General features: G+C 41.2%; 1 protein-coding gene across 3 annotated transcripts in view; it reads right to left on the bottom strand.

Annotated features, from left to right (window-relative positions):
- KBTBD12 (kelch repeat and BTB domain containing 12) overlaps nt 1-10,931 on the bottom strand; it is a 44,560-nt gene extending 33,629 nt beyond the window's left edge. For 2 of the 3 annotated variants that reach the window (XR_002086265.1, XM_009284444.1), the window contains exons 1-3: nt 10,867-10,931; nt 3,559-3,619; nt 828-1,962 (exon numbers count right to left, since the gene is read on the bottom strand). Coding sequence is in view for 2 of the 3 variants with exons in the window: in XM_009284444.1 (XP_009282719.1) it covers nt 828-1,897 (1,070 nt within the window). In the remaining variant the exon portion in view is untranslated. The remainder of the gene's footprint in view (nt 1-827; nt 1,963-3,558; nt 3,620-10,866) is intronic. The other variant, XM_009284445.1, reaches the window with a different exon arrangement.
- Between the last annotated feature and the right edge of the window lie 2,290 nt (nt 10,932-13,221).

Below are 13,221 nucleotides of genomic sequence, written 5' to 3'. Positions count from 1 at the left end.
CACAGAGAAGTTATAAAATTGAGCCCAGTTTTTGCAATATCAAGCATTTTTAGTATGAGGGATCCTAATTTTAGGCATCCTTTCAAAGATATTTGACCCTAATTAAGGTAAGGAATCCCTTATTTCTGCATGTGCTGTTCAATCACAGTTTCCACTGAAGTTAGCGGGCAGAGTAAGAGCTCTGCACTGCTGAAAATAAGGCCACTTCATCTGCCTCAGTATGGATTTATTTCCTTAAATTTGAAAATTTAAAATGCTGTCACCATTGTTTAATTTTGTCTTTAATCCAGAAAATGTCTGGTTTTCTTTACAATGGGTGAATCTGAAAAAGACATGAGTAAAAACAGAATGAGGGTTTAAAGCTATCAATCATTATCCTTTAATCTCTGAAGTACTATCATCAACATCAATGGAGAAGAGTGTTATCTCTGTCTTACTGGACTCCTCGGGTCATTCGCTTGACTCATGTCCCCCCACTAATGACCTAGAAAAGAGCATCTTAGGAAAATGTTGAGATTTGAGTAAGGAGAACATAAGATCCACATATGTTAATGTAGATTCTAATTAAGCTCATCTACACAGAAATGCCACTACAGTAAATCCTCCTTCTTTCAGGAGAAAAGGCATCAGGATTTGGTTGTATGTATATAATTCATTGTGCCATAAAGATCAATTGTGACAAATCGATTGGAATTTCATTCGAATGAAATCTCTGGGAAAACTTCAAGTAAAGAACACTTTGCCTAATGGTCTTCTTTCGTCCCCAGAAACATTATTTGAATTAAAATTTTTAAATAATTAGGGATTTTCCGACCGAGGGTACACACCTATAAATTTCGATGTTCCTGGCCTTTTGTCTAGACATTTTGACGGCACTTGCCTCTCCTGCCACAATAATATCGTTATTCTCAGTGACAACACCAGTGCAAACACATCCCAAACCCTCTCCATACTTTGGAGAGGAAATGAAGTACGTCTTCTGTGTCGCAGGAGCGTAACAAAAACTGGCATCTGCATAGCTACCATGTCTTGACCTAATGCCGAGAGAATTGTTGCCGATGCAGAGTAAGAGATCAGTAGTCTCCATGCCGTATCGCAGGCTGAGAGAAGGGTGGCTGGATAGCTTGATGGTTTCCAGCGCTTCCTCAAACATATCATTGCATTCTGAATTGCACAGGATCATTGTATTCCTTTTCCGGGCTTCCACGAGAAAGGAAGGGCTGACAAGTACCAGTCTCACTTGCTTCAGGAGCTCAATAAGGTGCTCTACACGTGACTTTCTGCTGTGTTTGACCCATCTAATGACAAGGTCCAGAATGCTTTCCTCCCTGGATACATTCAGATCATCTGATTTTATAAGAGTCAACAGCTGCTGGAATTCAATCTCTAGTATTTCTTCCTGTAAGCTCACCTCAGCAAAATGCTGATATAAGTATTTCCTCGCTTGATCAGATAAATCTTCTGCCCCAATGTGGTTTGCAAAGTAGTAGATGCCCACACAGTTGGAAGCATCCATATGATCCATCATGTACTTCTGACACATACTGAAAATGTCTTCCATCTGCATGAAATACGCAGCAAGCGCAACAGTCTGCACATTCTGATTAGTGAGGTGCAAATCTGCACTGTACATGTAATTGAGTATTACGGACACGCTCTCTGCAGAGATGTCATACAGTATCACTTCTCTTTGCGTGCATTCAACCAAGCCACAGGTAAACATGGCTTTGAAATAGGGACTGAAGGCAGCCAGCACCACCTTATGGCAGGGGAATTTCTCACCTTCTGCAACTAGCACAACATCAATTATCTCTGTTGATTCTTTCATTCTCTTTACTTGTTCCAGTAAAGTCAAGCTATGGCGCTGCCTTCTTTTCTCCTCAGCCTTATGATCCATGGTTGACCTCCAAACTTCCTGTTTTTAAATCTCCTCAGAATTCAAGGTCTTCATCAGGAATGTTTCTAGAGGTAGAAGCATAACATTGTCCAATAAGAACAAATTATTGGGCAAATGAATATTGCTGTTAGTATCTAAAGCTAGTCATTCTATAGGGTGTGATATAAATCAGTAATGCATAAAAAGTATGTAAAATTATGGTGAGGTCTCAGGCTCAAGGTCTCCAAGACACACAAAAAAAAATTTGACACTTCAAGTGATCTTCAATGTTCAATAACACCCCCACAAGTTTTGTGATTATTTAAAGAAAATTACAGACTTCCCTTCAAATCAGTCTTTTCCAGCTGCCCTCTCCCTCCTTTCCCTGATCCTGATCCAGAGCCTATTAAAATCGAGGGAAAGATTTCCACTGGCTTATAATAAACTCCAGGTCAGGCCCTTAGTCCCTTGGCTATTCAAGTTTTGTCTCTCACATGCACCTGAAGGACATTAGTCCTTGCTTAGATGCTGAAAGTACCTTGTATTTTCAACAGCCCCTTAGGTTAGACAGCTAGAACGGAGTAGTGCCTTTTCATTGCTCACAGCTCCTCTCAACCTAGGAGTTATGCCTAAGTAGAGACTTCAGAAAAGGGTTTTACAAGACAAAAAAAAAAGGAAAAACATTAGACTTGCTTCTCTCATTAGTTTTTACAGTGATCTACACCTCTGCAAAGCGCCTGGGAAATAAAGCCACTAGTACAACATGGTTCACTGGCATTTTACAGAGGCATAAGCATACGTGTGGATGTTTAATACTCTGCCTTACCACCAGACTTGGCTACCAGTTTGCAGAACGGTTTTGATTCAGAAGCCCTGTGCTTACACCCTTGCAAAGCAGTTAGGAAGCTGCCACCTTGTTACTCTACCAACAGACTTGTCTCTGCCCCATCGCACCCCGCTTTACTGGTAGCTCTCTCCCCAGGCTTCAAGCTGAGAGAGTCAAGACAATGTGGGCAGAGACAGCTTCCACCCCTGAAGTATGGTGGTGGAAACTGGCAGGAACCAACTTGGTCTAATCGGCCAGATTCTTTACTCTTTCACACCAAAGTGTAGGTCACTGGTTTTTACAGAGTTACTACTGGTTTGCTTTGGGATAAATAAAGGATTAGTAAATAGGGGCCAGCTTTTGAGCTGTCCTCCCACTTCTCAGCAGGATGCTTAAGTGCTGCAGATTCAGAGTTTTGGTTCCACTTAATGTAACCTCAAATGGGAATTTTAACTGTAATTATTCACGTACTCCCTCTAGTTTTATTTATGGGGAAAACAGAAGGAACTTCATGGTCCCATTTCTGGGGTTTTTTTTTGGGGGGGGCCTTTACTGAACCTCTCAGGCTTTCAGATCAGCGAGCTGCAGAATGTGAGGTACAGTGCTGTAGACAGGTAGAGCTGTCAATGGAAGAATGACATTTACCAATCACTCGAGGGATACCAGTCCTCAATGCAGTTTTTGTCCCTAACGTGGTACTGAGACGGTTCTGTTGTGGAAATGCATTAAGGACTCATGTCATGAATCACCAATTCACAGACGAGTCCTAAAGCTGTGGTATAACCATGTTTGAAACACATTGTAAACATGCTATGAATTGCTTAATGGGACCATTCAAATGAGTAACATTCCTCACCAGCTTAAATATTTGCGGGATCAGGGTCTTGTACGACAGATTGAACTGGTTTTCTCAAATCCTGGAAGCACAAAGAGTAGTCTTAGTTTCATTAAAGAAATATGTATCAGCATAAAAAAAAGAGTATATGAAATTCTTTGAAATCCACCTAAAGGTATTTTCACAAACAGTTCAGATTCCTCTACAGATCTAGATAGATGGATTTTTTAAAAAATATTATAGTTATTTCCCAGGTGAAAAGGAAATCTACAGCTATATCATCAATTTCAGACCTACTCTTTTAGCTGTTCAGTTGTTTTTGGAAGTAGTCATCATTCTGTTTTAGCAAATTACAGAGTCCTCACTTTGTGTGCTAAATTAAAAGCCAGGCATGCTTGAAGACTAGCATTTCCTTGATTTTATCAATTCTTTCCATATTCCAAATCTGGAACTAGAAGCAACACATCTGAGAAATGAATCTGGGTTATTACCAGATTTTAAAAATGGATTTTGAAGACAAAACATTAACTTCATAGTCTGAATGTGGGCCAAGCTCTGAGCTCTTCTTATGGTACTGTTAAAAACCAATCAAAGGCAGTATGTTTAGTACAAAAAATAAAGCAATGGTATTTCCAAAATCTAGAATTTTTTTTTTTTCCCCTGGCTACATTGAAATGAAATACTGCATTTAAGAAAACGTAGGTCTTAATCCTGCATCGACTGCCTCTGGAGCAGTCTTTACAGTCAATGGAAGCGTTTTTGAGATAGAAAATGTTCTTTTTTTTAATCCTACATGATAGTTAGATAGCCAGTTTATTCCCCCCCCGTGCTATTTTATCACCTTGCAATATTTGATCTTCACTGCATTTTGATAAACTAACCACACCATATCTCTAAGATCATGTATTATAAGCACACATATCTTAAAGCAGATGTTCACTCTTTAACCAGGTTGTTCACTCTCCAACAGGATCAAAGCGTTAATAACGACCAACAAGTCCCCAATCCTGTTTAGCAATCTGACTAACCAGGGTTTTTCCTCCAAAATTTTCAACTTCTCTCTTTTCTCTTTTGTGATGTCAGAGCTTCACACATCCTCCAGCTTTTCCATAATGGACAAAATGTGCATATTCAATGTGAAGAACAAGTGAGATGATTAATCATCATCATCTTTCCCAGACTTTTGTACAGATCAGGAAGAAGCAGTGTGTAGAACTGAGTTACGATTTCCCTTCCTTTGCTGGTCACCTTTAAGTTTTCTTTCACTGTTAATTTAGCTTTCTTAAGAGCAACACTTTGTCTTTGATTACACTGTTCATCAGATTTATGAATTCTATGTGTTCATCTACCAGTGATTAGGATATCTGGCACAACATGCAACATGCTCACAGCCGTTTCCTCCTCTCTTTCATCATTAAGACATTAGCAATAGGAATCTTAAGGTACAATGTAGCTCATGCCATTTATGTACTTCTTCAGGCACAAATTGTCTGATGGATAAGTCCTACACCCACTACCCAGATGGTGAAGGGCACTGCCCATCTGCGCCCAGCGTGGGGTGGTCTCCTCTGCCGCCCACAAAGCTGGTGGATCGGCTCGGGGCATCCTCCCCCAGAGCAGCGGCAGAGCTACGTACAGCCTGTGAGTGGTAGATGGGGTGGCCTCCCCTCTCCTGGAGCTGGTCCGTACCCAATCATCACCTCATCCTTGGGCTGAATTGTGCAACGAGTCTCCACCTTGCAGTCAGGATCACCTGCAACCCTCCAACCTCCTCTTCACCCACCCCACTGAGCTCTGCAGAGCAACGCTGCTTCCCCAGCCAGAGCTATAGGCAGAGCTTGGTTACCTTACACTTTCAGGAAGACAGTATTTGCCTTTCCTCATAAGAATGCACCTTCCTCATCTCCTTGCTTTGATAGCACACCAAGCTCCTGACTGAACTGTACTCAATAAAATTGTGCTGTCGACCTGTATGTAAGTCTACTTTCTCCATCCTACAGATGAGGAAACTGAATCTAAAAGGTTAAAAAGAAAACGGGATTAAAACCCAGGGGTGAAATCCTTTCATTAACTTCAGAAATTCATCCCTGTGCATTAGCTACAAACTTGTCACTCCCCTCCTGGCTTTTAGCAGTGTTTAGGTGAGGTCATTGGAAGGATATTAATATTCTCCTTTATATCACTGGAAAGACTATTAAAGGGTAATAATGAAATGGTGCTGCTTTGCTTTCCCCTCTGGGTTACAGAGGAAAAAAGATGGTACGTTGATATTAAAAGAAAGAATAAATGTGATACAAATATAATTTGCAGTGAGACACTATACTGAGATTGTGCCAGAGGCTGGGTTGTCATTATAAAACCTCCAGTGCAAGGCTCAAATCCTTTGTAATGTCACCAGGAGCTGAAATCAGAGTTATTGCCTTATTCAGAGTTTTTGGATATTTTTTTCTTCTATTGTGAAAAATGGATTCAGGTGCAAATCTTCATTTGATGTTACTTTATTTCAGAGCCGTGCTGTTAATTTTCCTCCAGTTCTGGCTGCTACTTTTATTTTTATATCAGCTGTTTTGTTAGTCTAATTTCACTTTTTTTTTTGCCTTTGTGTCATGAACCTTATGAAGAGTCACATATAATTTTATGCAGGAGCTACAGCATACATTTTGCAAGGCAGTAGGGTGCTGCATGAGCAGTTCAAAACATAAATAAGCGCACTGCTGTGAGCTCAGCTCTACAGCTTTTATGAGGCTATCAAACTATAAATAAATACTGTCCTCAATTCTCAGTTACACTGCAGCCTCTTTGAACTGCCCCAGCGCAAAGGGACTGTAAACCAGATGGAAGTATCTCACCAGGAATTTCCCTTAACCTCTGAAAAAAAAAAGCTACCTTGTAATTAGAGACATTATTTTGTCTGTATTTTTGTCTGGGACATAGATTTTTCTTGTCTTTTCCCCCAGTCCCAAGGAATCTCCTCTTTCCCGCGCCGTGGTGGGAGGGTGGGAGCTGTGGGACCCGGCCCAGAAGAGGTCACGGCACCCAGCACGGGGCAGCGGGCTGCGGCGCGGGGGGCACCTCCTGCATCCTCCTCTTCCTCCTCCGCTTTTTTTTTTTCCTTCTCTGCCTTAATGAGACTGCCCTGTCTTCAGCCTGCCTCCCTTCAGGTGCTGAAAGAATCAGAGTTCAGTCACATCAAAGAACCATGCCTCTGCCTATGAATTATTTGTGCTTCCTTTGTCATCAGTAAGCTGAGAAGCAAATCTGTTAATTGTATGCATTATGACATTTGGCTGACAGCCACAGCAAGGCAGAAATCAGTACCCAGATGATAATAATGTTATAACCTCGGGGTTCAGTTATGAAGGCTGTGCTGGCATTTAAGATCAAGATTTTAAACTGTGCAAAAGATATCGCAGTGCTCAAGAAGGGTAAATAATAATGCTAATCTTGATATAAGGAAAAGATATAATAAGATATAGAAAGGAATCTTCCAGGGAATTATACAAGGCAGAAATCAGTACCCAGATGATAATAATGTTATAACCTCGGGGTTCAGTTATGAAGGCTGTGCTGGCATTTAAGATCAAGATTTTAAACTGTGCAAAAGATATCGCAGTGCTCAAGAAGGGTAAATAATAATGCTAATCTTGATATAAGGAAAAGATATAATAAGATATAGAAAGGAATCTTCCAGGGAATTTCAGATGTTCCTGTATCTATATCTAATCCTGTGCTAATATATAGATATATCTAATCCTGTATCTGTATCTAATTCTGATACTTGGAAAGATGCCGGAAGAAATTATTACATGATTGAATTATAAGAATTTAGAGGGCAATAAGGTGATAAAAGCAGCTATAGCACCTATTTATCAAGAACAAATTGTGTCAATCCAATCTAATTTTCTTCATTTTTCAGGGATAATAGGGGATAAATTAGATACTTTGTCTGGAGTGAAGTTACTGATATGGTCCTACATGACATCATTAGGAAAAAATTGTGATGAAATCAACTGACTAAATCAACGTAAGTTAGATGCCCAACTGGCTAAAAAAAGTAGATTCAAAGAATAGTTATCAGTGGTCAGACTGGAAAGCATTTCTAGCCTGTGCCTAGAGATCTGTGCTGAAAAGGTCACTCAGTTTCAGGGAAAACACACTCTCTTGCTTTGACTTAGATATTATTTCTTGAACTAATTTCATCCATTCTGTCCAGATAAAATATACAAACTTGTGGCAGAGCATTTAAGTGGGAGGACATCCAATTCTTTTTAGGAAATTTATGTCTATGTGAGGGCATACAGGTAAGTGTCTCTAATAAATGGTTCTCGGCAACAATTAGACATTCAGCATTTGGATGTGTCTCAAGTATCACCATAACTACTAGCAGCCAGGGTACCTTTTCTGAAGTTTTCCGTATTCTGTCAGTTGCTAGTTACTTGGAGATTGAGGATTTTCAGGTTTTCAAAGGCATCTAATTAAGCTAAAAGTCCAAGGCCTACTTGAGCTCGCTGTGCAATTTAGGAACTGAAGTGTCTGCATCACTTTTAAAGGTAAAACTTCAGCCTTAAATTGCATAGGCAGTTTTAAAAGGTTCGCCAGATGACGTGATCTCCTTCCCATTAAAGTCGGAGAAAGAACTCTCCTTGCTCAGCCCTATCGATCTCCCAGGATCAGCCCCACAGCGGGTACGTTTCAGGTGATCTGAACTGATTTATTTCTGGAAGGGAAGAAGGAATTGTAAGGTTTTGGAATTGTGAACACTACAAATCCAATCATGTCATTGGCCTATGTAAGATAAAGTATGACAATCCTTCTGAGAGAGACTGTAACTGTTTTTCTCCCTCAGCCCCTGTGGCACCTTGTTTATTTTCACGTGCCGTCTGACCCTGAGGAGCCCGAGTCAAGGCAGTCTGAGGTCTCGTGCTATCCAGGCACCTGTAAGGTTTTGGAATTGTGAACACTACAAATCCAATCATGTCATTGGCCTATGTAAGATAAAGTATGACAATCCTTCTGAGAGAGACTGTAACTGTTTTTCTCCCTCAGCCCCTGTGGCACCTTGTTTATTTTCACGTGCCGTCTGACCCTGAGGAGCCCGAGTCAAGGCAGTCTGAGGTCTCGCGCTATCCAGGCACAGGCCAGCTGCTGCTGGGACTCGTGCTGCTCATGGGAGCTTTCTTGGCCGGTTACAGTCTGCAAGCGGTGTAGAAGGAAGCTCTCAGTGCAGAAAGACAGGCTGCTGACCTGCAAGCAGCAAAGGTAGCTGTAGATGGAGGCAGCTGTGGCAGTGTTGTGTTCCCCTGTGTGCGTCACTGCACCCCTGCCGCTGTAAGCATCCCACTGCCAACAGAGACTGGAATCACCTCCGCGCAGACTGCTACATAAGACACAGCCTGTCCCTTCTACAGTAGCTTATTTGTTTTTTTAATTTAAAATAAAAATAAAATGGGACTTAGCAAGGCTCTTCGGGCTAGGAGAAACTTGACACCTTACAGTGAGATTTTAAGCAGCCTGCAAAGCCTCAGAAACTGTGTTTGGGAGCACGTTTGACCATCAGAGACCTGAAGGTGCTTTGATCAGTTTTCAAAGCCTTTGGGTAGTTTATGATTCTGGAAAGATTTGACAGTTTGAGCTCCGTTTACTGCCAAGACAGAGGCCTAGATGTGGGATTGGATTAGTATTGATCCTATCTCAGCAAATACCAGGCATATTTTTTTTTCTTTAAACTGTTATAGATTCATGAAAAAAATCAAAGCAGCTGAAAATGAAAGACCTTGTGGGCCATCTTTTCAAATATGCCTTCACCTGACCTTAATCTTACTCTGATTCAAAGCTCAGTGAAGTCAGTCAGAATAATCCCACGATTTAAGTAGAAAATGGATGTGGCTCTGTTCACAAACAAATGCCTATAAACAAATCCCAGTCTGAGCCAATTATGTGCATTAATTGCGTGAGAAGAATAGAAGCTAAATATATGCATACAGAGCCCATTTCTTTTACAGTTCACATATGCTGATCATTCTTCTTACATATCAAAACTAATTGAAATGGCAAAGTGCTCATTCACAGAAGAAGGATGCACAAGTGTTTTACAGATCCAATGACATATGCCAGCAGAAGGAAAATGTATTTCTAAAATGTATTTCAGTAGCTCTTTAAGCAGCCTGGCAAAGGTCTTAGAGGTTTCTCGTTTTGCATTTATCTAAACATACTGGTGAGTATAGGAAAGGCTTACTTTCTGGAACAGTTATATCATACAGTGTAAATAGGACTGTATCACAATTAAAAGAAACCTAATTTAATAACTTGGTGCAAACTAGGCTCTATTTGCATTTTTACAACAGAAAAGATTGTGAACTCTAATTTCTAATATTTACATAAAACTCTGAAGTATGTATCCATTTGGTGAGCAAATACTAGTATGTAAAAGCTTTAATATCCCTGTCACTCAGCAGTGAAATTAAAATAAATTGCAAGTTGTAAACCCTTATAAGTTGACGTCAGCATTCCATTAGTTACTGTTCGAATCCAGCCTTCCCCGTAAATTCTCTAGTTTCAATTTCAATCACTACCAAGCAAATATCTGGGTATGTCCATACCCACAGAAAAGAAAATTCATAGCAACCCATGGCAACAACACAGCACCACCTCCAAAATGGCCCCTGCACTAACGCACATATTTGATACCTACTAAATCTGCAATCCCCACTGAACCCTCGTGTTAAAAATGTTCAGCCTCTCAATGGTAAGGATTCAGTCCCAGGCACATATAGATACCTTGACGGAAGAAGCAAGAGTTTCTCCGAGCTTCCTTACTGGAAGCAAGTCTAGATGTTTGCAGGCTTGTGGAGTATGCAAAGCCCCCCCCCATGCACAGACCTCAGACACTGAAATTTCTGCATCTGCAGGCTGATCCTATTTCTACACTGCTGGCAAACCCCATATAGCTGCAAACAGACCCCAAGTTTGATATTGTTCGGGGGTTCCCATCCTAACTTTGCAATTCATCTCTTACATTTCCTTTATGAACCGGACAGTAGGCGCTGTAAGGAACAGAGAGGGCTTTAATTTTGGCACCAACAATGGGTCCTACAGTCTCCTCCCCATGTAGCTGCCTTGCAGCTGACCCTGCGTCGCCATGTATAGGCCCCCTCTCCGGCATCTGTAAGGGTTCCCCAAGACATACATTCAAGTACCCCTGCCCACAAATTTCCCACGCACCCAGCAACCCAAAGCAGCCTGGCCCTGGTGTTTCGACAGTGCCCATCCGTCTCAGTGCCAAACACCCTTCTCTTTTCTGCTCTGAGTGGGGAAAGGATTTAAATGTACCTTTCTGACGCCGGGAGCAGCAGGTGTCTGTGAGGGTGCGTGGGAGAGGGAAAGAGAGATCTCATACAGCAGCACAGAGCTTCTGGTGAGCAGCGAGGTGCCAAGGCTATAAATAGCCTGTGCTGGGCTCCTGGCCGGGACGAGGAGCTGCTTTAATGACATGCACAGGGGCACATTAGGACACAGCCAACTGGCACCGGTGCTGCTCTCCTTCCCCCCTGCCCGTATGCTGCCTGGCCGGCCGCCTGCCAGACTCAGTGCTAAAAAGCAGCAGGCTCCTCTGTGGGATGGCACAGCCACCGCTTGTGTCGGTGGCCCACCTAAAGAATTATGTCGCCCGCACGGACCTTGCCACGGGCACACAACTGGGCACACCTCTGGGTTGCAGTTGTTTCTGGGCAGCTGGAGCAGTCCCAGCGTAGGCGGCGGTCAGACTGACTCCCATCTACCGCTGAGGTCTGGGTACCAAAGCAGAGGAGATGCTGTTGCCCGTTGACCCTACCCAAGCCGCTCTCAAAACCAAGGCCACTGTCTCTACAGCTGAGAGGAACTTCCCCAGACTGTTTCGTTTGCCCTTGCTAGATCGCTAAGAGCTGAAGCTGTGCATAAAATAAGGATGTAGGCGGCGGTCAGACTGACTCCCATCTACCGCTGAGGTCTGGGTACCAAAGCAGAGGAGATGCTGTTGCCCGTTGACCCTACCCAAGCCGCTCTCAAAACCAAGGCCACTGTCTCTACAGCTGAGAGGAACTTCCCCAGACTGTTTCGTTTGCCCTTGCTAGATCGCTAAGAGCTGAAGTTGTGCATAAAATAAGGACTCCTGACCGAATGTGTTACCAGTATATTTTTAATCAGACATAAGGCCCGACTATCTTCTTGTTTGTGTTGATGTAAATCAGAAACAGATCCACTAAATTGGTCCAGAATAATGGGGCTGCACTGATTTACACCAGCTGCAGATCTTGTACTTTGTTAATTAAAGGGGAATAGGGAGGGCCATACTACACTATTTATATCTCCGTATGTTTAAGCAAAGATGGAAAAAAGATTAAGCAAAAATTAGGGTTGTAAAATTGATTAATGTTGAGCCTATACTTTCAGCTGAGAAAGACATTAAAGGGTTTTCAGAGTGTTCTTTTTCAAATGGCATTAATTTATTTATTCGCTGTACTAATTGGTTGATTGATCATAATAGCTTCTGAGAAAATTGAAAATGACATGTATTTCCTTATCTAGATTTTTAGTCTGATGGTTTTATTACAGAGTTTTTCCAAAAGCCATGGAGGGATCATTCAGGAATGTTCAAATGTTAATAGTGGTTTGTTGTTTTTAGGGGAAAAATTAAGATGTACATGATCATCTTAATGATCTACATGCTTTTTTTAAAAAAAGCATATTTCATATCATTTTTGAAGAAAACTAGGAAAAAAATCAAAATGATTAAAGGTTGCTCATGTCAGAAAATTTGATAGATCAGATTACAAAGATATATATTGTCTAAACTCCCAAATTGTTCTTATTAAAAGTTCAGCTTTATCTTAAAAATAAAAATATCCAATCTGATACTACAGCTTTCACAGAAGCCAAGATGGAACGGTGAACTGATAAAATGCCACAGCTGTGATAAAAATGGACCATATCCCCTAAATTGCCTTGTTCTCCTGTTACATGGAACAATTTATAGTATAATGATGGTTAACATGGAGTGTTTATGTAATACATTTTATTTATATGAAACCACTTCACTACCATAATAAAAATCATGTTTCCTTTATGGGTGCATTTCTTCAGCTGATTTCTATGATGAGCCTGTTTTACAAAACCACTAACTAATGCTTTTAAGACAAATTCCTTTTTATCACTCATGAAATTCTGAATATTTCTCTTGCACTTCAATGAATTAACCGGTACACCCCATCCTGCAGCGGGGCGACCGCTGGGCGGCTCTCAGCAGCACTTTATAATTGCACAAATGGAGTAACACCGTGGTGAATCAGACCCCCAATATTTTTGCGAGAATTAAAAGCTTTCTCTGCTGTAAGCCTATCTGTTTTCACCTTCTTCATGTAATTAAGCCGTAATCCTTTTGTTCTTATATCATTATCTGTTGTCATGGTGATTTTAATTATAAAAATGAATGGCTGAGAAGTGGGCGAAGACAAAAGTTTTTGCTGAAATTCGTTAAGTTAATGGCAAAGGGAAAAATATCTGTAGTAATACAACAAACGCCTGATCTTTTAACACAGTGTATTTTAAAACAATGATAAGAAGTAGGTGTCAGAGACAGAAGAGACACATTTGATGTGAATATTTCAGCGTTTAGGAAATATGTGTTGAATTTAATGTTTTAGAACA

Source organism: Aptenodytes forsteri, unplaced genomic scaffold (assembly GCF_000699145.1).
Source record: "Aptenodytes forsteri isolate BGI_AS27 unplaced genomic scaffold, ASM69914v1 Scaffold53, whole genome shotgun sequence".
In the NCBI taxonomy this organism is placed as follows: domain Eukaryota; kingdom Metazoa; phylum Chordata; class Aves; order Sphenisciformes; family Spheniscidae; genus Aptenodytes; species Aptenodytes forsteri.
Note: the sequence above shows the minus strand (reverse complement) of the source record. Positions and strands in the feature narration are given on the sequence as shown.